Consider the following 21,799-nt stretch of genomic DNA (forward strand, 5'->3'; position numbering starts at 1 on the left):
GGAAAAAGCAATAGAATTTAACAGAGAATGCGGAGGACCATCGAAGCCTATCTTCAAAGCAAGTAAAGGCTGGCTATGGAAGTTCAAAAATCGTCATGGAATTCGTTTATTAAACAACGCCAATAAAAAAGAAGATGCGGATGCGGTAACCGCGCAACAATTTGTAGAGGATTTCGCTCGACGAATAGAGCAAGAAGGAATTGAGTACAAGAACATTTACAACATGGATGTGACTGCACTTTTGTGGAAAGCTCTTCCTACGAAAATTTTGACACATAGCGGGCAGAAAAAGATCGAAGGAACAAAATTAGAAGAGGATCGAGTAACCGTAGGCTTATGTGTAAATGCTACAGGAAGTCACAAGCTTTCACCTTTATTTATTCATAAATTAAAAAATCCAAAGGAGTTGAAACACATCAAAGATAATTTGCCCGTGGTTTTCAAAGCGCAATCACGAGCTTGGATGGACCAAGAAATATTTACCGACTGGTATCGAAACCATTTTATACCAGCTGTGAGGACACGTCAATTGGAGACTGGTACCTGCGGGAAAGTTTTCCTGCTCTTAGATAACTATCGGCACCATCTACAATTAGCTGAAGAATTCCAGCAGGATAATCAGTTTCAAATCATACTCTTACCCCCTAATGTTCCTCGTTCCCTTCAACCCATGAACCAGGGGGTAATTGAAAGCACGAAAAAATCCTTTCGTCACAAAATGTTGCACCGTGTATTGAGTTTTCCTGGTGGGGCACGAGAATTTTATTTCGACTACGATCTTAAAGACTGCATTGATTTATTGTACGATGCATGGACAGAAATAAGTGTTACGAATATCCGAAATGCGTGGAAAAAAGTCATTAAGCATATCCCCGAAGAAAGTACAATAAAAGAAGAGCCAGGGGATCCATTGGAACCTAATTTGCAGGACATCATTGGCGTAATCACTGGGGAACAAGTATGTGAAGAAAGCGTCAATGAATTTTTATCAAGATGCGCGGAAGCGGAAAACAATTTCTCCGAAGATGAGTCGTCATCGTTATCGAAATCAGATACACTACCCAACGAAGAAGATATGAAAAAAGCATTCAAAAATCTGACGCGATGGTCCGAACAAGAACCAGATTTTATTAGATTACATGTACAATACCTGAAAGGCTATTATGAACAAAAGCGATGTTAATAAATAAAAACAGAATGAGTAGTAGAGTGAATGGTGTGCGTGATTGGAAGGAATTAGTGTAAGGATGTGTGAGAAAATGTAAGAGAGAGAGAGAGAGAGAATTGTACGATTTACGTGTATGGGATGTGAAAAATAAGTTATCTGTAACAATCTCATTTTAATTTCAATGTAAATTATGCCTGAGAGATCGAGTTATCTTTGAGTAGTTATACAGTGAAGGTATCCTTTATGTAACAAATGTCAAGGTTAAAAAGGAAACATCTTTTGAGGTATTGCTACATATATTGGGGTAAAAGATTTTGGTTGTTCAAGGTCATCGAGCAATGTGTAAATATTTTCTATCGAAAAATTTCAAAATCTAATAATCCCAAAAAATAAACGTTTTCAACGTTTGTTAAATTTATTTACGCAATACTTTAGGATCTGATGTAAGATGTATTTTTAATTAAAAGGTAGAATTTGTTATTGTTTGGAAAGTTTAGAATATATTTTGTAAAGTTTAATATATATTATTTATAATATTTTTAACCCTATCTTAATATCTTTGTACTTTTTCTACTGCATTAAGTGCATTTTCGGATTGTCTTAGGTACTACTGGAAGATGGTTTATTTTGAAAAATTATTTAGAATGTAAAACTTGAAAGAATTCTGTACAAAGTTGAGGTCGGTCAGGACAATTTGGACAATAAGTTGTTGTTTTCTTTAAATCGTCTCGAACATTTGATCGGTCCGTTCGACGTCTTTTATTCGCGTAACAAAGTTTGCATGCGCGTCTAATGCTTCTTTCGGAATTATGTGTTTTCTCAATAAAATTCTCACGTTTGATGCAGCGGTATTCGTAGCCTGACGGAGATTTCATTGGAAACACACGCGGTAGTCAACGTGTTAATAAGATAACGTGTATAGTTATTGATTAAACTCGGAACTCCGGAAAGCATGCGCGGCTTTCTTGTAAATCGTAGAGCATGATGTTTTACGGAGCATTGCGAATCTTTTTCCATTTTTTTACGATCTTTTATTGTGTAACCGGTAAAACGCTAACGAAAAAAAATGAAAAACGGATCGGCATTAGAAGCAATTATCAAATGTGTCTCGACAGCTTTGATATTCACAGAGATAAAATTATTCGAACGAACGAATCCCGTGACATGGGAGCCAAGTATTTAAACGAAAATGATGTTGTTTCGAAGGACGAATGTCTAAAATTTTGCTGTGATACGGAGGGTTGCGACGTATTTATTTTTGAGGAAAAGGTACGTCTATTTTAATATTTTAAGTTAATTATTTTATTATTTACATTTCAATAATGATAAATTGATTGTATGTCATATAGAAACCTGGAAATTGTTATCTTTTTCAATGTGGGCCTCTACATGATTTTAAATGTAAATTCACTAGTCATGCTAATTACAGTAGTGCAGTGCGTACCAATTACGATACACAAAGCAATACACAATTGGAAGAAGAAATTCGAATTTCCCAACAAGAACATGAATTAAAATCTCTTAGGTAAGTAATCGTATTAATATTTTGAATGTAATTAAATGGTCAAATGTTTTGTGTGTAGGAAATTGGCAGACCCAGCACAAGCAGAATATTCTTTCACAGAACATCCTATAAAATTAACTCCAACTTTGACACCAAAATTATTATTAACAACACCACCACCTGTTAAGCAAGGTATTTACTAATTCGATAATCATATAATATTATAAAGTACAGAAGTACTAACATTATTTTATACATTAGCTTGTAGTCGCAATCAATACGAATGCCGTTCATCTGGAGATTGCATAGCAGTATATAACGTGTGTGATGGTATTCCTCAATGTGCAGATGGATCTGATGAAGCAGCAGATCTTATATGTCCTACAGAAAAATCTACAATTACTCCTTCTATGATACAAGGACCTCAACCACCTCCACCACTTCTACCTGTTAATATTATAAAATATCAGCAAATGATTGATCAACACAAATCCCTTGCTCCATTGTATGCTCGTGTCCCAGAAGTTAATCCTAAACCATGGGAACTATCTAATTTAGCTCATCAAATTATTCCACAACAACAGCCTCTTTTATATCCGGCACAACAAGTGGAAGTACCTCAGGTACATAAAAATTTTGCCCCTGGATATCAATGGGATTATCAATCCATGTATGAACAAAACAAAGACGTTTACAATCCTGTTAACTCTTTTCATGAACAAAGCAATTTAAATCCTTATGAACGTAAGTAATCTGTAACTATGATTACAAATAAATATATGTATTGTCAATAGTAAGTACATTGCATTTCCTATTTTCAGAGGATCAATCACATATTTTCAATCACAAAGGATCTAGTGTTATAGGAGAAAAAGAAGGAGACACGTAAGATATTTCAATACAGTAACATTAAATAATAAACGAAATATCAAATTTCTAATATAATTCAAATTATTAATAATTTTCTGCCAGTGATGCATATTTAGATTTAAGGCATCCATATACGTCACATTTTGTACCACCAAATAGAGGTCCATGGCAAAATACTCAAGTTTTTCCTTCTCCATCTCCAATACCAAACATACCACACAAACAGATTAATGAAGCAGAAAAAAGGGTTGTTAGTACAACAACACCTCCTTGCGATGTAAGTTTATTTCTATCTAATAATTTGAAAAATTGTATTGTACTATTGATACAGTGAATGAATTCAGGTATCACATGAACAAACAGATGTACCAATGAAAACAAAAGAAATTAGCAAAGTTACTCAGCAAGGAGAAAAAATCGCAGTTCATGAAAAAGAAATTAATCAAAATAATATCAAACAAAATACATTAAAAAACGAAGTTGCAAAATTTAATCACATTCTAGTAAAAGAGCCAAATGGTATGTTAATTAATATTACTTCTTTTTAGAAATTTATTTATGATTATTTTATATAAATATTTCTTTAATACAGAGCATAAAAGTTTAATAGTTATTAAAGATCATAGCAGAGAGCATGGAAGGAATACTTTAATGGCAGAACATTTGAAACAAGCAAATGAAAATGAAGTTTTAAGACCTAGAGGAGCAGTTATATCATTGGCTTTAGGACTAACAATAACAGCTATTACAGCTACATTAATAACTTGCCGTTTACGAGTAGTTCGAAGACGTGGAAGACGTCATGGACCATACGCTCATGATGCGGATTATTTAGTTAATGGAATGTACCTTTAAGTAAGTACGAATTTGTTTAGCCAATGGAGTTTAATAATATTTTCATACTACTTTAAACAATAACGTAATAAAAAATGCTCTCATTGTAGTAATTTGATTTTAATATGATTTGGAAGAAGTATTTCGATTTATACTTGATATAGATGATATTTCGTATTTACCAAAGGTGTTATTCTAAATACAATATATTTTATGTAAGCATAATTGTAGTGAATTTGTGAATGTACTATAAAATTTATATATTCTGTTAAATTTATACATTCATAAAAAATATTAAAATATTTCATAAAATCAATTCTTGTTTGAATAATTTACATTTTTCAAATTGATATTTTCATTTGTACATTAGAGTCGAGTTTAAAACATGTTGACAATACAAACAGAAATATAAATTTAAACATTTTTGAATAGCGTAACATGTAATATAATATTCAATATAAAAATTCCACATTATAATTTAAGTAGGTTTTGGCACAATAAAGATCTTGTCTTGATATAAGGAAATATAAATACGTGTATAATTTACACGGCCTTGCTTACAAAAAAGAAATGGAAAATTTGTAATAAAACTATATTTATATATCATTTTTTTACAACCATATAATACATATAGTTGATATTTCTGAATAACAGAATCATTATACCAAGCACTTTCTATTATATTTTAGTTTGTGGTGGTATGATTATATGACAAATAACGTTTACTTTATATGATTGTTTCTAGTTAAAAAATTTAATCCATATAAATTTAATCTATTAGACACAGTGCAAACATAAAATTCTTATAATATTTTATTTGTATTATATATGCAAGATTTTGGATACTTGATAATGTTTTACTTTTAAAGGCCACAATATTATGAAGCTCTATTTCATCCAGTAATTTTTGTGAAATATGGATAAAATAATGGAAGTGTTCAGATTATTTTGAAACTGCTATTTCAATTGTATTATGCATACACAAATATTTTATTCTTATTAACAGTACCAAATCAATAATTTATCTAAAACTTTAGAAAGGGTTTTGCAGCTTTATTCGAAGAAAGATATTTTAAAATGCTTCTACAATTTAATTGATTTATTACAAGTTTTTATCTTAAAAAGTAATTATTTGTTACTAAACTCCCAGTCTTGCATTATTTAACGGTCAGTTACTTTTAATGTATAGCACATGTATAGTAAACTTTACTGGAGTAAATTAAGAGACAGGATTTTTTTTAGAATACCCTTAACATACCACTTATCAATTACAAATGTTAATAATTGCTTTATTCAATAATTATTCCACTTATCTTTCCTATATATGTGTGTGTGTGTGTGTGTGTATATATATATATATATATATATATATTACAGTACAATTTTTTCAGGCACAAATAATGTATGTCAGAAAAAATTGTAATTAGAAATACAAAAAATAAATTTGTTCGTATTTTATGAAACAAATGATTTTATATATAATTATTAAAAAATGTATTTAATTTATTTTTATTTAAAAAAAAAGAGTAGAATTAAAATAATTTTGATATATGTAAATAGTGATGTCAGTATCATTACTTATACTGTAACAAGTGAAAATTGTGAGATGTTTATAAATGGAACTGTATGTTTGTTCGAAACAAAATTAAAATATTGTTTAATTACATGTCACATTACACTGCTGTATGCAATTACTGACGGCTGGTAGCTGCTGCATTTCGCTGTGCTTGTATAAATTCTGCGTAATTGATATACCCATCATTATCAGTATCATCTGTAGAAAGTATTGGATCTATTAAAACAACCAGCTCCTCATCGTTGAATAATTTTTCCTTAGGATTGGGATCACCCATCTTATTCTCACCATGTTCTGAATATAAAATAATACTTACACATACACTTGTCACAGTATTAAAAATTATGTTTTAATTAATAAGCGATTGGTAAATACATACCATGCCAATGAATTAGCGACTTTATAAGTTCACAACCATCTAATTGATTATTGTTGTCTGCATCATGCATTTTGAAATAATGAAACTGCAATTCCTGGTCTGTCATTTTACTAGTATCTAATGGTACTTCCATATGCTCGGCAATATGGCTATACAGAGAAAACAATTTTGAAATATTTTTTAAATAATAGAAACTTTAAAGTACATAAGTTTAGAATATATTTAAGTCATTTTAACGTACGCTTTCTCCTGAACTATGTTGGCAGGATTAAGTAATTGTTGTGGATGTTCATGACCTTGTCTTTGTTGAGGCGGTACTTGATGCATTGGCATATGTTGTTGTACAGGTACTTGTTGAGCTGGAACCTGATGAATAGGCAACTGTCCTGGTGCTTGCTGAAACTTTATATATTTTTTAATGAAAATATGTAATAATCTAATAGAAAATGATATTATGGTTTCATTCAAACGTGCATAATGTGCAATGCAATATAATGTGGTATATTACATTTTAAGTTATAATTAATAGTTAAGCAGTAGTAAATCTCTTGTACTACTATATAAATCTACCTGTTGTTGCGGAATTTGTTGTGGTATATGATGTATTGGTTGAGGAGGCTAAAAGAAATTGAATATATACTGGTCCATGACTTAAACAACCATTAAAAACATCAATTTTATGCAATCTAAAATACTATTTCAATATATCCCGATACTGTTCCACAAAAAACTGAAGAAATTTGAACAATACTAGTAACCATATGTTTAACCATCTTGAAGATAAAACTTACTTGTTGATAATGTTGAGGTGACACACCTGGTGGAACTCTTTGTACCTGAGCATGTATATATTTACAGCCGAAAGATCCGATTATAAACAGCCACAAAGTCCAATTCATTTTGTATTACTATTCTACAAACAATGGATGCACACACATTCATTACATATTTAAAATATATTGGATTTATAATATGTGTCTTATGTCCGTAGAAATTACATTAGATGGTAAAGTCATAAAAGTAACAAAACACGAAAAGATTTTTCAAATACCTTGTTTACGTTAAGGGATGTACACAAAAATTGACATGTAAGCAAACGTCTTATTCATTGGCAAGACTGGATACTGGATTGCAAATTTAGGGTTATGTTACAGAAGTCATATAGACTGACGTGGACTGATACTTCGGGTGTTACCAGTGGTAGACAGAGGTAGATATATCTCCGAGTTTTAATGATGTGTTTTACAGCGCCATCGGTGTTTGAGCCATGAACTAGATAGTCCCAACATAAGTATTTCCATACACGAGATTACAAGTAACCAGCAACAAGTCCAATTGTTTAAAAGGCTGCTATCATTTTTTAACAATGACATTATTTATACGAATAGATAATGAATACTTAATAAAATTTAATATTCACAATTTGATAACTAATAAATTAAGTATTAGGTGATAATAATAGTATAGTAATAATAAATAGTATAATAATAATAGTGTAGGAATAATGAATGAATTTTTTAAAAACGTTAACATCGTCCGCTTGTTCTGTTGCCAAAGTTTGCCAAAGACAACAGATGGCAGGTTGTAAAGACAACATCAGCGCCATTTATGCCTAGACCACAGAAACAAGTTGTGACCCCGTTTTTTAGCGAGAGCGTTCAATCCAGGCTCTGATTATGAAGTTCATGCTTTTATAATGGTAGGAATGTATTTTTCCATTTGGAACGGTATAAGTGATACGATTACACAAGTTTGAAGCACAATAAATAAATTATCATTGCACTAAACAAGTAAGAATAGATTTTCAGTAACATTTTTACAAATTGGAAGATCTAGGGAAACCTTATCGTATTAACAGGTATAAAACCGTATACATTAGTGTCGCACGTTTTCATTCACTTTAGTATTAACTTTTATGCTTTGTAGAGATTTCAAACGACACAATTTGTTTCTGGGTATCTTTAACTTATTTCATACTGTTTCCATAGCTCCATCTTTTTCGTATGTAGACTAAATTAATATTTGTTAAAAATCATAACTGATTACAAAGCATCCACGAGATAATTTTTCTTCTAATATTTGTTTTATTTTGTTCTTATTGTAACTATACGTAGTACAATAACTATCTCTTCTCTTTTAGGAAAGATAATCAATGGAAAATGCCTCAAATACAGAAACATCGTAAAATTAAAAGAGCTACAGTGCTCATTAAAAGATCACAATGTTTAAGAAACTTTCCTAGAAATAAATCTTACAAACCATGTGAGTTTTTATAATAGTATAATTTGTGATATAATTAACACTCTCTTTAAAACTAATAACATAAAATTCAATTCATTACAGTATGCGAAAAATTAAAAAATAATAACAATTCATTGGCAAAAGCATTATCTAAAGAGAAACAAGAGAGCCAGTTTTTATTTTCACAAAATGTTGCGTTAAGGGCAGAGGTTCAAGATTTAGGTTTGGCATGTAATAAGCGCGATGTAAGTAAAATTTGTATAAATGTAACAATAATATATGACTACAATAATCATTGCATAAATGTATGTACATATATATATATATATATATTTAGGATGCAATAGTAAATATTTTGAAGAATGCAAAAGAAATGCTTAAAATGTTGGTAACAGTGACTGGTTATTTGACCAATACAATTTCATCGTGTCAAGAATATGCAAGGTCTTCTACTATAAATTTACGAATGTCTTGTAGTTCTGCTGGAAGTAAGATTTTTTTATGTATTTCTGTTGCTATTATTATAGTTATATTTTAATAGCTTAGAATATTATTTTAGGAAGGGATTCCCATAGGAGATTGTCTACAAAATCTCCAACTAAAGGAGTGGTAAAGCCTATGGTGAGCGGGCACACAATAACAAAACCCACAGTTAATTTAAGTAGAATTAATGTACAACATATTAATAATCCATCCAACTTAAGTATAATAGAAGAGGCAGCAACAACATCACCCAGAAATCAAAATTTAAACAGTCCAATGTCTTCTGTTGTTCCTGTGACACAACACAGATATGTATGTATTTTTTTTTTAAATTTCAAATTTAAATTATACATTTTGCTGAATAAAATTATATTGAATGTTATAGGATAATGATCATACATGTAGAATGCCTCAGAGACTAACTATTAGTTCCCCAAGAAGTAATGGTATATTGTATTAATATGACACACTGTATTGATATATTTGGTATAAATTAGTTATGTGATTTTAACATTTATTTATAGAGGAAAATGAACGAAGGTTAAGCAGAAGAAGGAGCAGACATTCTGGAAAAATATCAGGGAGACGTTCAAGACAAAAGTCAGGTAGACTTTCTGGGAGTAACAACACTCGATCTAGTATTGAAAATTTCGAATATATAGGAAGTCCCAGAGTGAAACTTAACGACGTGTCAAAGTTACTGCAAAATTCTCAGAGTATTAACATTCGCATGGTTTGTGTTTTCAATCAGCTTTTTCCTCCTTGTATAATATTTTCCATAATTTAATAAGGTTTATGTTTTTGTAGTTAACAGAAAATCGAAATGATCAAAGAATTCTTAGTTCAGAAAATAGTAACAATGTAAATCAAGAAGATTCTCAAGAAAATATTACAATACCAGAAACACCACCCTCTGATGCTCTAGAAGATAGCAATGATAAGACTGTTGAAAATGAGAATAAACAGGTTGATAATGAATTAGATAGTACGAATGAACAAACGGAAAGACATTCTAATGAAGTACAAAATTGTACATCAAGTTGGGAAGATCCTCTTGAAGGACCAAGTTGGATGTTCAACAATTTTCAAACTGTGCCTTGTTTCATAAATAAGAAGAAGACTGATGATGTAAATGTTTCTACCAATGATAGCATGTGTATAACTGTAAAAGCAACAGACGTGAGTGATGTGTCGGATAACGAAGAATGTATGGAATTAATTTCTCCATTGCCAATGTTAAACAAACATAAGGATCAAGCGCACAATTACAAAAAAGATAAAGAAACACATAAAAATGAAAGCACAGTTAATCAGCAGAATGCAAATGATGAGATGTTGTGCAATACGTCTATATCAACAGCTTTAAAGGATGCAATTGGAAATGGACATAAAATTGAGAGAGAATCTACGATGAATTTAGAAAATTTCGTTACGCAAAGACGAGATTACTTTGAAAGTGAAGACGACGACGATGATTTCACTCTGATGTTTGTACGGCAACCGCGTAATATGCATTTTGACATAAACGATTTGAAGTTACCCGTTTTAGAAGAGTCTGCACTAAAACCAATAGTTCCAGCCGAGCCGGAACCAGAAGTAACCACTACTCTTCGAAAGATATCCCAAATTTGTCCCATTCCATCTATTTCGAATAATAGTCTGGACGAATCGACGTTTAATCAATCCACAGTAAAACTGCCACTACTTACGAATAATGATTACGACAATAAGGATCTAACACCATTTAAAAATGGGTCGGAATTTTTATCACGGAAGAGAAAAGTAAAGAGGGTATCTGTAAACAATTGTACCGAATTTATTGATGCTACACCAACATTAAATAAGATTAGTAACCAAAAGAAGAAGGATAAGCCTCGTAGTAAAGACCCAAGTTCTGTTAAAGTAGTATTGCAAAAATTGAACGATTCTGATGTCAAGTCGAGGACACCCTCTCTCGAAGAGATTTCTCACGATTGCAACCAATCGCTGTACGTACAATAGACCTGTATCAACATATTATGTAGATATATAGATTATAATTTTGAAACATATTTGCAGAAGTCCTGTTTCTTCGCGTGCGGAAAATTTTAGCGATTCTGACAGCAGTAGTGAAAGTACAAACAGCATTCACATTTTAAATCGTCCCAGACGGAGAAGAGCTCCGGTAAATTTTCAGGAACCCAATTTAAAAAAGTAAATATTTTTTTCTAAGATTCTCTTTAAGATTTAATACACATTGTGTGTAATTATATAAAAAATTGTAATTAAATTTTGTTTCAGGAAATTACGAAGAAATCGTTAATATAAATATATGATATTCGTCGATATTCGAGATACGAATAACAAAACATATTATTGTATACGTAATAGTGTACTTTATTATTCGTTTCTTGAGTATCGACGGATTTATTTCTGCCACGACGATGTAAATAAGTATTGATGCGTATGATAAATTTGTTGAATAATCTTTTGAAAAGGATAGAAATTAAAATAATTTAATTGCACATCAATCGTTTACATTTTAAATCGTTCTGCTTCCATTGCTACGCACACCTTTGTTAGATCAATCACTCTTAATTATTTACAGAAAATCACTATGCCTTCGATAATTTGGCTTCCTTGTAGAGTTGTTTGTAAGTTGTACTTTTTGTACCATTATCTAATGTTGCAAGAAATAAATATTAAATATTTAAAAATGTTTTACTCTTTTACTATATTATCGTATACGGCTAAATTAATACTATATGATATAATAAAATTTATCAACAGTAATTATATAAAATACAAATTTAAAGTTTATTCATACGTTTAGATCATTGTTGATATTCATTTATGTTCATACATTTGAAAATAGAATTTCATTTACAATGTATTTAATTACCTCAGTTTTTATCCTCTTCGATAGAGAAATATTTTTTCGTATTTATTAATCATTATTTTGCAATTCAAAACTAACGCTTCATGATTTCTTTTCCGAATCGTCCAAAATATATTATTTTGTTGATTAAGCGTTGTTCATCGATAATTTATAATATATATATATATATTATAAAGTTCACAATTTCTGCTGATTTCGATAGTCAAATCGAAATAAATCGTTATTCGTTCAAACGCGCTCGGTGAAGAAGGTCAGAACGTAATCGCGAGAGTTTATATTTTTAGTGCATTTTATTTTTAAACGAGTCTGCAATTCTTTACACAAAGATAAGAATACAGACGTTTATTAACAGTTTTGAATGTTATTCAATGTAAATCAAGTAATTTGAAGTATTAAAATAATGATCATATATAATATAATATGAACGAAAGCTGGCGCTCTTTTCGAGTACCTCGAAAGTTTGAAGTATTTCAAATGAATTCGAATAGCACGATTATTCGAGTTACTCGAACTATTGATTAAATGAATCAGCACGAAACTTGGCTCAACAACTTCTCTCGGTTTGAAATTCTAGCCATCCGAATATTTTATATACTTGAACGACTTTAACGAATAATCACCATTCTTAAGACACTTAACGATCGATAGAACGATTTGAAAATTGATCAGTCTTATTGGTCGCGTTCAGAGAGGTCGCTGTAGCGCGTAAATAAAAAGTTATGTCTCGAGCAAGAAGTGTTATGTATAATGGATTTAACCTTCCTTATTTCCAGACTGAAAGCTAGTATGTCTATAAAGCAACCGGTGTAGAGACGGAAATTAATTATGTTTGTTTAATTTCGTGATGGGAAAAGCAGCTGGCAATGCCTCGCCCACACAGGCAAGCAACCGACGCGTGATTTTGTTCGTTTGGTTTATCTATTCAATATGTTCTTTCGAAAGCAATTGACATACAAATTATTCGATCGAACGTACTGTTTAACAAAGGATATCGAGCAGTAGCGTTCGTTGTTATCCAAATAGTAATTTATTCCAACCTGTATCCAATCGTACGATTATTTTTTAAACTTGTAACAAGCAGATACGTTGGAACAATTACGAACGATACTATAGATGCGAGCCTAAAACGATTAAAATATAAAATTTTATAAAAATATAAAAATATGAATATAAAATTTTAGGAAAGTCTATAATAAGAAACAACGATGGTTTGGAGGTTTTCCGTACGCTATTTCATTTCTTATTTCACAATGCAATCGTTTAACGTTATTATTAAAAGAAAAATACTCAAGAAGAAGGAATTATTTTGTCTGTTATTTATTTCTTTAATTGTAAGAAATAATTAACGTTAACAATTTGATAAAAACAAATTTTTCGAAATAAATTTGTTTTCTTCAAATTACAACTGGATTGTTACGTTCGATTTTCAGTTGCGAGTTCGATATTTTTCATAGAATTGCACAATTTTGTGCAAACCGATGACATTGAAATAGAAATAAAAAAAAATGTTACTCACGATTTAACGATGTCACGTGACTTTAAAAAAATGCGATACTTCGGTGCGACACGGTGGTCAATGAGGGAAGTAATTTGCCACTGTAAATTAATTGAACCGCTACCTGGTCATAATCGCAATGTGTGGGCGTACGCACGCGGAACTTTCTGTTTCTTAAAGTTTAAACTTGATGTCAACGATTATTTTTCACGGCAGATACACGTTACGAAATTTTTCTTGTATTCGTATTGTATTTTCTGGTTGTTTGTTCGATTTCTAATCAACAAATGAAAATAAAAATAAATATTTAAAAATACACGCAGCATCGTAGATTGTAGATTGTTTAAAAAATTTTTCTTCGTAAACTATCCTACTTTCCTCTATCAGTTTGTCATATATTCCCCTTTGCACGAATTACGAAATATTTTTTCGACTAGAGAAACAGAGTCACAATCGATTAATACCGATGCTTTTGAGCTGCAGCTGATTTCATAATTGGTAAACATGTTACCCGAAGATTAATGAGAAACCGGGTGCACGCGGAAACAAACATTTTACCTGAACCAGCCGGCCGGACATAAAGCTCAGACAAACAGTAGAATTATCCTATCGGTAAGTAGCATTTATATTACCGATTTTCTATGTACCTGTAAACAAGGTAAATTTCCTGTTCACGATAATAAAGCAATTTATCTTAAATCGACCGAAACGTATTTTTCGACAACGAGAAAAACATTTGAAAATAATCCCTCAAATACACATGGATAGAAAAATAAAACAACTTGAACGTAAACAAGCATTTAACAACAATTGAGTTTCCATTTTCCGTGAAACGTTCCAAAGTAATTTAGTTTTATATTTACGATATTGAAATATGTATTACAAAGCGACGAATGTTTTCGAACTCGAAATTTATTCAAGCACGTGTTGAATTTTTGAAATCGAATTGTAAAATTCCAACGAACTGCCATCAATTAAGATTGCGGAACACTTTGTCCAAGATGCAAGCAGTCAATTACAAGCATCGTGCGGCGAACGCGAGATAGCGCGAAACAATCATGATTTGTGTATTGACTTTATAGCTCGTTGATACGGGTTTACGTAATGGATGTTAGCATTAGCGCATTCGCACGCGCAAGTATAATATAATTTCAGCCCGGATACCGAAGCATAGATCGATCGATTTATTAATTCTCTTTCGTATTTTTTGTTCGATTTCCTTCGTATGAAGTATCGCCGCTTAAATAAGAACCGAAACGTTGCGTCGGTTTATAAATTTCGACGTTTTGAAACGCGTAACGCGAAACGAGGTTGTCGCGGGGCGCGCGCTGCGAAAACGTAAAAACATCAACGGGCGTGGGAGTGGAAAGGTGAATTTAAAAGAAAAAAAGAAAAATGAAAAGCAGAAGCGAACTAACGCGCTGCAATTCGGACCGAGTGTTAAATCTCGGACGGTGTGCGCAACAGCGATATTTTCGCGAATTTTGCGTTCGGTGGCGATCGTATTATTTACGCGCATTATAGAGCGCCGTTATTAACGGGGCTCGAAAATAACAAGCGAATTTCAACAAGTAAAAGTTGTCGCCTCTTTAACGCGCGCACCGGCGTTCAAACTCTCCCTCCACGGGAACAAGATTGCGCCGTTGCGCATGCGTCGGCCATTTCCTAGTAGTGCCGATTGTCCGGCCAATGGGTGTCGCCCAATGACGACACCGTCGGCCAATCGGTCGATGCGCCGATGGCGACGAAGCTATTTTTAGTGGACGTGAGTCACGGGATATAAGGCAGTACATTTAGTTGGGTGTTCACAAGTTGTCGAGACATCGTGCCGTGCGGCTGAGTGACATCCGTGTTCGACGTACTGTTGCAGACTGTTCTAGAGGTGCACACGCGCAGAACATCACGTTTGTCGGATTGCGTGTCGTGAGTCATTGTTGTGTTGACAGTTGAATCAGGTCGGTCCTCGTGTCACCGTCGGCCGCTGAAACGGAGTCAGACGGACGAGGCTCGCATTTCTCGCGACGCGTTTCGTAGCCGCGTAGTAAGCGGACGAAACACACCTTTTGCGTCTCAAGTTTCGGACCGATATCGCGAGGCGCGATAACATACGCCGCGAGTGCCGCGAACGAACGAGGTGATACGTGAACGTTGTCCCGAGTGCGGATCGAAGAGCTCGCATCTGGTGACGGGAAACGGACGATCCGGAGGAGCCGTGACGCAAAAAGGAGCCGCGGTCAGTGAATAATTCCGAACCGAACTGCACGGTTATGTAACCACGGTGAAAAAGTAGAGACGGGTGTGCACGGTGGAAAAACGGACGTACGGGAACGAAACGACGGTGCGATCGATCATCGAACGTAACCGATCATCGCGCTCTTCTAACTACGGTGCAACGAGCGACGGCGGAGTCAGCAGCAAACTGCTCCAGTCGCGCGACGGTCCTTTCGTACACGAGACAAGTAAAGGACTTTCGATTGGCAGGCAGGCAGTCAGTCCGGCGGCATCGATGGTGCGGAGTTCGACGATGGAGCAGACGTTCTACGAGGAGACGAGCGTCTACGGGGTCGTGAATCGCGAGAACAACGTGGGCCAGCTGAAACGTAATCTCACGTTAGACCTGAACGGATGTCAGAGACAGGGCCCGCAAGCGAAGAGGCCGCGTCTGGGGCCACTGCCACCGGCGTTGAACAACATGACACCTATTTTGAGCTCGCCAGACTTAAACATGCTGAAGCTCGGCTCGCCCGAACTGGAGAAGTTTATCATCTCTCAACAGGAGACCCTCGTGACGAATTTACCAACGCCCACGCAGATTTTGTTCCCGAAGGGGGTCACCGAAGCCCAGGAACTCTACGCTCGTGGTTTCGTCGATGCTCTGAACGAGCTTCACCACTCGGACAGCTCCCAGGAGCCGGGAAGCATTCATGGGGCAACCTATACGACATTGGAGCCACCGAGCAGCGTGCAGAGCACGGAATCATCGGTGAGCCAGGGTTTGGTACAGATCAAGGACGAGCCGCAAACGGTCCCCAGCGTCTCCAGTTCTCCGCCGATGTCACCGATCGACATGGAGAACCAGGAGAGAATCAAGCTGGAGAGGAAACGTCAAAGGAACCGTGTCGCGGCGTCCAAGTGCCGCAGGCGCAAGCTCGAGCGGATTTCCAGGCTCGAGGACAAGGTTAAGCTGCTCAAGGGCGAGAACACCGAGCTCAGCGCCGTGGTGCACAGGCTGAAGGAGCACGTGTGCCGGCTGAAGGAGCAGGTGATGGACCACGTGCATTCGGGTTGCCAGATCATGGCCGTATCCGGTCAATTCTGAGCCGACGGCCCGGACGAGACTCTCTGACGCGTGTTTCGTCTGGTGACTGGCCGTGCAGCTTCTGTGAATACGGTGACGGTACCACGGCCGGAGGAAGCTTCCATGGGAACCACCGTTGGGCCGTTTACGCCCACCAAGATACGTCGTTTTCGTTGCTCCGTTTTCTTCGTTGTTTGCGGGAGAAAGGGGACGGTGAAGTGTTACACGCCGTGATAAGAAAGGGAGTGCCTTGGTGTGCCGCACCGGGGGACAGACTCGATTCCCCGAACGGACACGGGACGACGACGACGATTATGAGAGATTATCGTCCGCATCTCGGCGCGCGGTTCTTTCGCTCGTACGCACGTGAAACGGCCAACCGCTGCTGCACGAACGAACGAACGCTCACGGCCGTGAGCGGCCGTGAGCGGCCGCCGCGGGCTGCGCCGCGGAGAAAGGAGAAGGGGAGCTTCGAGCGGTACACTCTGCTGCCTACCGGAGAGAGGACGAGCGGAGTGGGGACGCGAGGAAGAGGCGACCGCTGATGGAGAAAAAGGAGAGTGGGTGGGACTTGACGGAGAAGAAAGAGAGGGACCTCGCGCCGCGCGGCCATTTTGGAGAACCGCGAGTAACGGCGGGAGATTCGAATCTCCCGGCGATAGAAATTTTCCACATTTATTAGAATCGACCAGGGAAACTCGGACATTGGCGACGAGACCACGGTTCATCGAGTCCCGACACGCGGGTTCTTTTTCTCTCCGATTCTCGATCGCCGTCCTCTGTTCGCCCTTGTCTTTTCATTTGTTTTTTTTTTTTTTAAACAATTCTCGTTCGCGCCGCGATTCTCCGTTCCCTACTCGAGTTTCCCTCCGCATCGGAGAACAATACCTCTTTGCGTTCTTTGTACTCGATCCACGGAGATTGTGCGATCGGTTTTTGCGTCGTTTTTTTTTTCTAACGAGCGCGCGTGCGCGCTTACCTAGCGAGTAGGACCCCGACTAACTTGTCGTTACCGCGGAATCTTCCGAATCGCTTTCCGTTTCTCTTCTTAGGAGTTTCAATTCTCGAGCGATCGAGAACGATCCTCGTATGGTCCGGGATTTCGTGGCAATCACGCGATCGGAGAAGTTTTTTTTTTCCTTCTTCTTCTTTTTTTTTCTTCTTCTTTTTTCGGCGAACTTTTTATACTCCCGCGACGCGCATCTTTAGGAGCGATCGCGCGCGCTTTTCTCTCTCTCTCTCTTCATTCTGAATAAACGTCGATTTTATTCAATCAAAATAAGCTTCTTTCGAAGATTCGTAGGATGTATATAACGCTATATACGTATTCACGCGCAGAGTAACAATTAATAGTCTGTAAGGATTCGTTCTTTTTTTTTTTTTTTTTTCGTTCCATTGGGAGGGACGAATGTGTCGAACGTACGTGTAAGTAACGGAAAGAATAACAAAGAGAGGTAAAAGAAAATGAAAAACGTAGTGCTTTCTACGATCGGAATCTTTGGTGCGTATACGCGAAAATCGGAGACGATACGCCGATCGTTGTTATGGTAGCGGTAAACCACGGTGCTGTAAAAAAATTTTGACGCGTGTACACCGTGTCCGCGATCGGGCACGATAATTCTATGCGGATTATTCAGTTTTGTTTGTTTGTTTTTCGTTTCCACGATTGAAGAACCGCGAGCTTACGGGATTCTTCGATACCTTCGACCGACGATTTCTCGACCTCGATCGTTTAACCCCACTGTTTAAGAGAGTACTACCATTGTTTTAAGGCTGTACAAATAGAATAGGTGTCGGGAGTAGTTGCCGGCGTTGAAATCACCGTCAGAGACCATCTTCTTGTCGCGTTTGGATTCGACGCTCCTCCCCGCTGTTCACGATCCACGGTTGCGAATTGTTCGGGGGAAAGAAAAAAACAAAAAGAAACAAACGATCCTCGATCGTTCGCGAGACGATCGTTACCGTAACGGTACCACCCGTAGGATCGAACACTTAAGAATTGTTCAACGCGTCGTATCCAGGCTGCACAACTCTCCGCGAAGCAAAGCCCCGAGAATCTTTCCTTTTTAGCTTTTAAGCCGGAGACTGGTGTGTAACGAGTCGCGTCCACCACGGTTCCGCGGCATCCGAACGGTTGCCGTGGAGCCTCTTTTGTTTCGTCATATGTGCATCTAGTCTTGTCCAGTATGCCCTCGTAAATTATGCGCACCGCGTGCTACGCGCGGATCTGCATAAAATATACACACAAGTGCACAGGCATCGATTGTGTTACCACGGGCGGCGGCGGTGGCGGCGAACACACTGTATTCGTAGGGAACGTGTAACGCGAACCGAAGAAGAGAGAATCGATCGTTCGCCGCTAAAAGTGAAACGGAAAAACCGGAAAGCGTGTGAAACACTTTCCAAGAGGTTTTCATATTTTTTTTTGTTTTTTTTTTTTTTTTTTTGTTCTCCTTCTCACGATCGCGACGAGAGCACGTGGTAACAGAATCGCGCAGCGTTACCTACGTTGTGCCATTACGCAAGGAATCGCTGATGAAAAAGAAAAGGTTTTCCCTCTCGGAGTGTCGCAACGCTTCGGGCCCAATTCGATGGGCGATCGTGTATCCGCAATAATAATCCAACGTTCGCGGTGTGTTTTTTTTTTTCTTTTTTATTTTCTCTCTTTCGAGTACACGTTCACGAGCAATAATCACCGTACACTTTTCTCTCGTCGAGATAATGGAACTTTTCGCAAGGATTCCATCGAAATCGTCGCCCGCGAGGTTTTTCCTCTTTTCGTTGCGGCGCGTGTTGTTAAACACGCGTTACGTAACGCTCGGCTTCGAAGAATCTGAATTCACGGTGCGCGCGACCGATAACGTGCCACGAATAGTCGGAGCTTTGGTTAACGATAGTCCAGTTCTCGACGAGGAAACGACCCGTACGATCTCTCTCGTTCCTTCGGAACGAAAGGAAAAGGAAAGATCTAGAAACGTAACGAAAAACGAAAGAAATAAATAAAATAAAGAATTAAAAAAAAAACCTCTAGAAATTCCGCGAATCGTTGCGATACTCCGGGTTCCGTTGGTCACGAACTCGTTCAGCACGAGGTGTAGGTTTAATCGTAAGTGGCGTACAATATAGGGCGAACTCGCGAGATTTGCCATCGGGAGATTGCAATTCGAGGAAGGAAAAGAAAATTCGTTTATATATATATAAATATATATATTATATATTTTAGATAACACACGTATTACGAGGTCGTTGAAACGATGTTTCTATCTCGTTCACTCTTTCACGCGCAAAAGAACGAGCTTTTTCGAGTCGCTACTTTTTCTTTCTTTCTTTCTTTCTTTCTTTCATCTTCTTTTCTTCTTCTTCTTCCGAGTAGTTTCGAATCGGAGGGAAACTCCGAACGCGCCTGGCAAATCGAAATAATTTCTGCAACCCCCGGTTCCCTACGCCTTCGTGACTATTCACGCGCGACTTTCGGCACACATAACTTGACAATTTTTAACCTTGTAATTTATTTTCTCTTAATAAGTTAAGCGTGCGTTGTTTTCTCGTGCTTCGTTTTGTTTTGTATTTTTTTTTTTCTCTTCGAAAATTCATCGCAACGATCACACACCACCATCGTCCCCCATGTCGCCGTTCCCTCGATGGAAGAGTTCGCTCGGGTGTTTTTTTTTTTTTTTTTTTTCAACGAGACGGTGAGAAGGGGTCCGCGTGGACTTTTTGAAAGTTCGCGCGGAAGTTTCTGTTCCCCTTTTCGTCGTCTCTGTTGCGCGATTGTCTTTTTCCATTTTTCGTGATGGGACCGCGACCGAAGTCGAATGGAAATTAGGAGTCGAGGGACACAAATTTGTCTCGCGAATCGGCCATCACGTACTGCGTGCCTTCTTCGCGAAGTAATAAAACCGCAAACGTCGACGATTCGGACGACCACTCGCGCGTCTTTCTTTGTCTCTCTTTCACTTTCCCTATTGTCTAATTCGTTTTCTTTGAAAACTGAGAAAATTGTGCGCACGAGTGGAACGAACGAATCGTCGAACGTGTAATTGTACACCCGGACCGTTTAGCGGCCAAGACGACGATATAAATTGCGAAAAAGTGATCGAATTCTCGTTGTTACGATTAAATGAATATAAAAGTATAAATGCCAGTTAGGAAACGAGCGAGAAAAGCGGTGGCACAGAAAACGTATGAAAGTAAAGAAAACCACAATGTGATTTAGTCAGTAAGTGAAAACCCCATTAGAGTATCTATCTATGTATATGTATACGTATATATGTAATACGCGTGTATGTATATGTATATGTATATATATGTGTATATATATATATAGTTGGTACAGTGATAACGAAACGACGATAAGCGCAGCATATATAGAGTTATATATAACCCTATACATGAGAGTAAATATTGCTATTATAATGTAATATTATATATATATATATATATATATATGTATATATATGTATGTGTGTATATATATGTATGTATGTATGTATGTATGTATGTATGTATGTATGTATACATATACATATATATGTATTGTCTACCGACGAGAGCGGAAGAATCTTTTTTTACGAATAATTTTATTTTTGAATGAAATACGATGAAAAATAAAATTTCATTATATTGAACGTACAGCAGCGAGTGTTCTTTTCGAAATGATCCTTCTCTTCGACCCTTTCCCGAGCCTCGAACCAGCGGATAACAATTTGAAGATATTTTTATTTATTCGAACTCGTATCCGATTCGTGGGATGCCTCGTTAACGAGGAAACGGTACTAACCTCGATACTTGCGGATACATTGGGCCCGATTTCCGTGCAACTATCGAGGTCTCGGGACGTGTACTTGTTTCGAAGCGCTTAAAAATTTGTTCGTTCCAGGAAGATCGATTAAAAAAATTCCTGCAATTCGGAGAATACTATTTTCCTCTCGTTTCACTTTTTTCAACGAAGTTTCAATTTTATTCCGCGAAGCATCGAACAACGTCCCGTGCACTACCCGGGAAGAAACCGGAATTCCAGCTCGAACTCGCATCTCATCGTGCGCCGCGTTAATTATCGCAATTGGCTAATTG

General features: G+C 36.6%; 4 protein-coding genes across 14 annotated transcripts; 3 read left to right on the forward strand and 1 right to left on the reverse strand.

Moving 5' to 3' along the window:
- The first annotated feature begins 2,117 nt into the window (after positions 1 to 2,117).
- On the forward strand, positions 2,118 to 4,609 carry LOC143148832 (uncharacterized). The gene is made up of 8 exons (XM_076315559.1): positions 2,118 to 2,437; positions 2,518 to 2,693; positions 2,752 to 2,864; positions 2,934 to 3,416; positions 3,494 to 3,557; positions 3,645 to 3,819; positions 3,887 to 4,061; positions 4,135 to 4,609. The coding sequence occupies exons 1-8, from the start codon at positions 2,150 to 2,152 to the stop codon at positions 4,395 to 4,397; spliced, it is 1,737 nt and encodes a 578-aa protein (XP_076171674.1). The 5' UTR covers positions 2,118 to 2,149; the 3' UTR covers positions 4,398 to 4,609.
- Positions 2,854 to 7,539, reverse strand: LOC143148834 (lymphotoxin beta receptor inhibitor). Of its 9 annotated transcripts, XR_012992617.1 has the most exons (8): positions 7,383 to 7,539; positions 7,123 to 7,244; positions 6,902 to 6,949; positions 6,573 to 6,733; positions 6,332 to 6,480; positions 6,042 to 6,246; positions 3,120 to 3,431; positions 2,854 to 3,053 (listed from the first exon to the last, which is right to left on the reverse strand). XR_012992617.1 is itself a non-coding variant. In XM_076315565.1 (7 exons), the coding sequence occupies exons 2-6, from the start codon at positions 7,228 to 7,230 to the stop codon at positions 6,068 to 6,070; spliced, it is 645 nt and encodes a 214-aa protein (XP_076171680.1). In that variant the 5' UTR covers positions 7,231 to 7,244; positions 7,383 to 7,539; the 3' UTR covers positions 2,854 to 3,053; positions 6,042 to 6,067. The 9 variants fall into 9 exon arrangements, 8 of the variants coding, with proteins under 8 accessions (XP_076171680.1, XP_076171681.1, XP_076171683.1 ...); XM_076315565.1 differs by lacking the exon at positions 3,120 to 3,431; XM_076315566.1 differs by lacking the exon at positions 3,120 to 3,431 and having other exon boundaries at positions 2,854 to 3,119.
- A 453-nt stretch (positions 7,540 to 7,992) lies between these two features.
- On the forward strand, positions 7,993 to 11,740 carry LOC143148831 (uncharacterized). 3 transcript variants are annotated; one of them, XM_076315557.1, is made up of 10 exons: positions 7,993 to 8,121; positions 8,472 to 8,593; positions 8,675 to 8,817; positions 8,910 to 9,060; positions 9,132 to 9,367; positions 9,441 to 9,501; positions 9,580 to 9,788; positions 9,863 to 11,043; positions 11,114 to 11,248; positions 11,336 to 11,740. In XM_076315557.1, exons 2-10 carry the CDS (start codon positions 8,491 to 8,493, stop codon positions 11,355 to 11,357), a joined length of 2,241 nt encoding a protein of 746 aa, XP_076171672.1. In that variant the 5' UTR covers positions 7,993 to 8,121; positions 8,472 to 8,490; the 3' UTR covers positions 11,358 to 11,740. The 3 variants fall into 3 exon arrangements, with proteins under 3 accessions (XP_076171672.1, XP_076171671.1, XP_076171673.1); XM_076315556.1 differs by having other exon boundaries at positions 8,031 to 8,189; XM_076315558.1 differs by having other exon boundaries at positions 8,031 to 8,189; positions 9,441 to 9,495.
- Positions 11,741 to 15,251: 3,511 nt separating this feature from the next.
- Jra (Jun-related antigen) lies at positions 15,252 to 21,193 on the forward strand. The gene has a single exon (XM_076316003.1). It carries the CDS (start codon positions 15,935 to 15,937, stop codon positions 16,745 to 16,747), a length of 813 nt encoding a protein of 270 aa, XP_076172118.1. The 5' UTR covers positions 15,252 to 15,934; the 3' UTR covers positions 16,748 to 21,193.
- The last annotated feature ends 606 nt before the right edge of the window (positions 21,194 to 21,799 follow it).

This window comes from Ptiloglossa arizonensis, chromosome 7 (genome assembly GCF_051014685.1).
Source record: "Ptiloglossa arizonensis isolate GNS036 chromosome 7, iyPtiAriz1_principal, whole genome shotgun sequence".
NCBI lineage: Eukaryota > Metazoa > Arthropoda > Insecta > Hymenoptera > Colletidae > Ptiloglossa > Ptiloglossa arizonensis.

Bases quoted from the DNA above. Each gene is read 5' to 3' on its own strand.
- LOC143148831 (XM_076315557.1), top strand. From the start codon at position 8,491: ATGCCTCAAATACAGAAACATCGTAAAATTAAAAGAGCTACAGTGCTC. The intron at 11,044-11,113 runs GTACGTACAATA...ACATATTTGCAG, and splicing joins CACGATTGCAACCAATCGCT to AAGTCCTGTTTCTTCGCGTG. The intron at 11,249-11,335 runs GTAAATATTTTT...ATTTTGTTTCAG, and splicing joins CAGGAACCCAATTTAAAAAA to GAAATTACGAAGAAATCGTT.
- LOC143148832 (XM_076315559.1), top strand. From the start codon at position 2,150: ATGATGTTTTACGGAGCATTGCGAATCTTTTTCCATTTTTTTACGATC. The intron at 2,438-2,517 runs GTACGTCTATTT...TATGTCATATAG, and splicing joins TATTTATTTTTGAGGAAAAG to AAACCTGGAAATTGTTATCT. The intron at 2,865-2,933 runs GTATTTACTAAT...TTTATACATTAG, and splicing joins ACCACCACCTGTTAAGCAAG to CTTGTAGTCGCAATCAATAC.
- Jra (XM_076316003.1), top strand. From the start codon at position 15,935: ATGGTGCGGAGTTCGACGATGGAGCAGACGTTCTACGAGGAGACGAGC.
- LOC143148834 (XM_076315565.1), bottom strand. From the start codon at position 7,230: ATGAATTGGACTTTGTGGCTGTTTATAATCGGATCTTTCGGCTGTAAA. The intron at 6,950-7,122 runs GTAAGTTTTATC...AATTTCTTTTAG, and splicing joins CACCTCAACATTATCAACAA to CCTCCTCAACCAATACATCA. The intron at 6,481-6,572 runs GTACGTTAAAAT...TTCTCTGTATAG, and splicing joins AACATAGTTCAGGAGAAAGC to CCATATTGCCGAGCATATGG.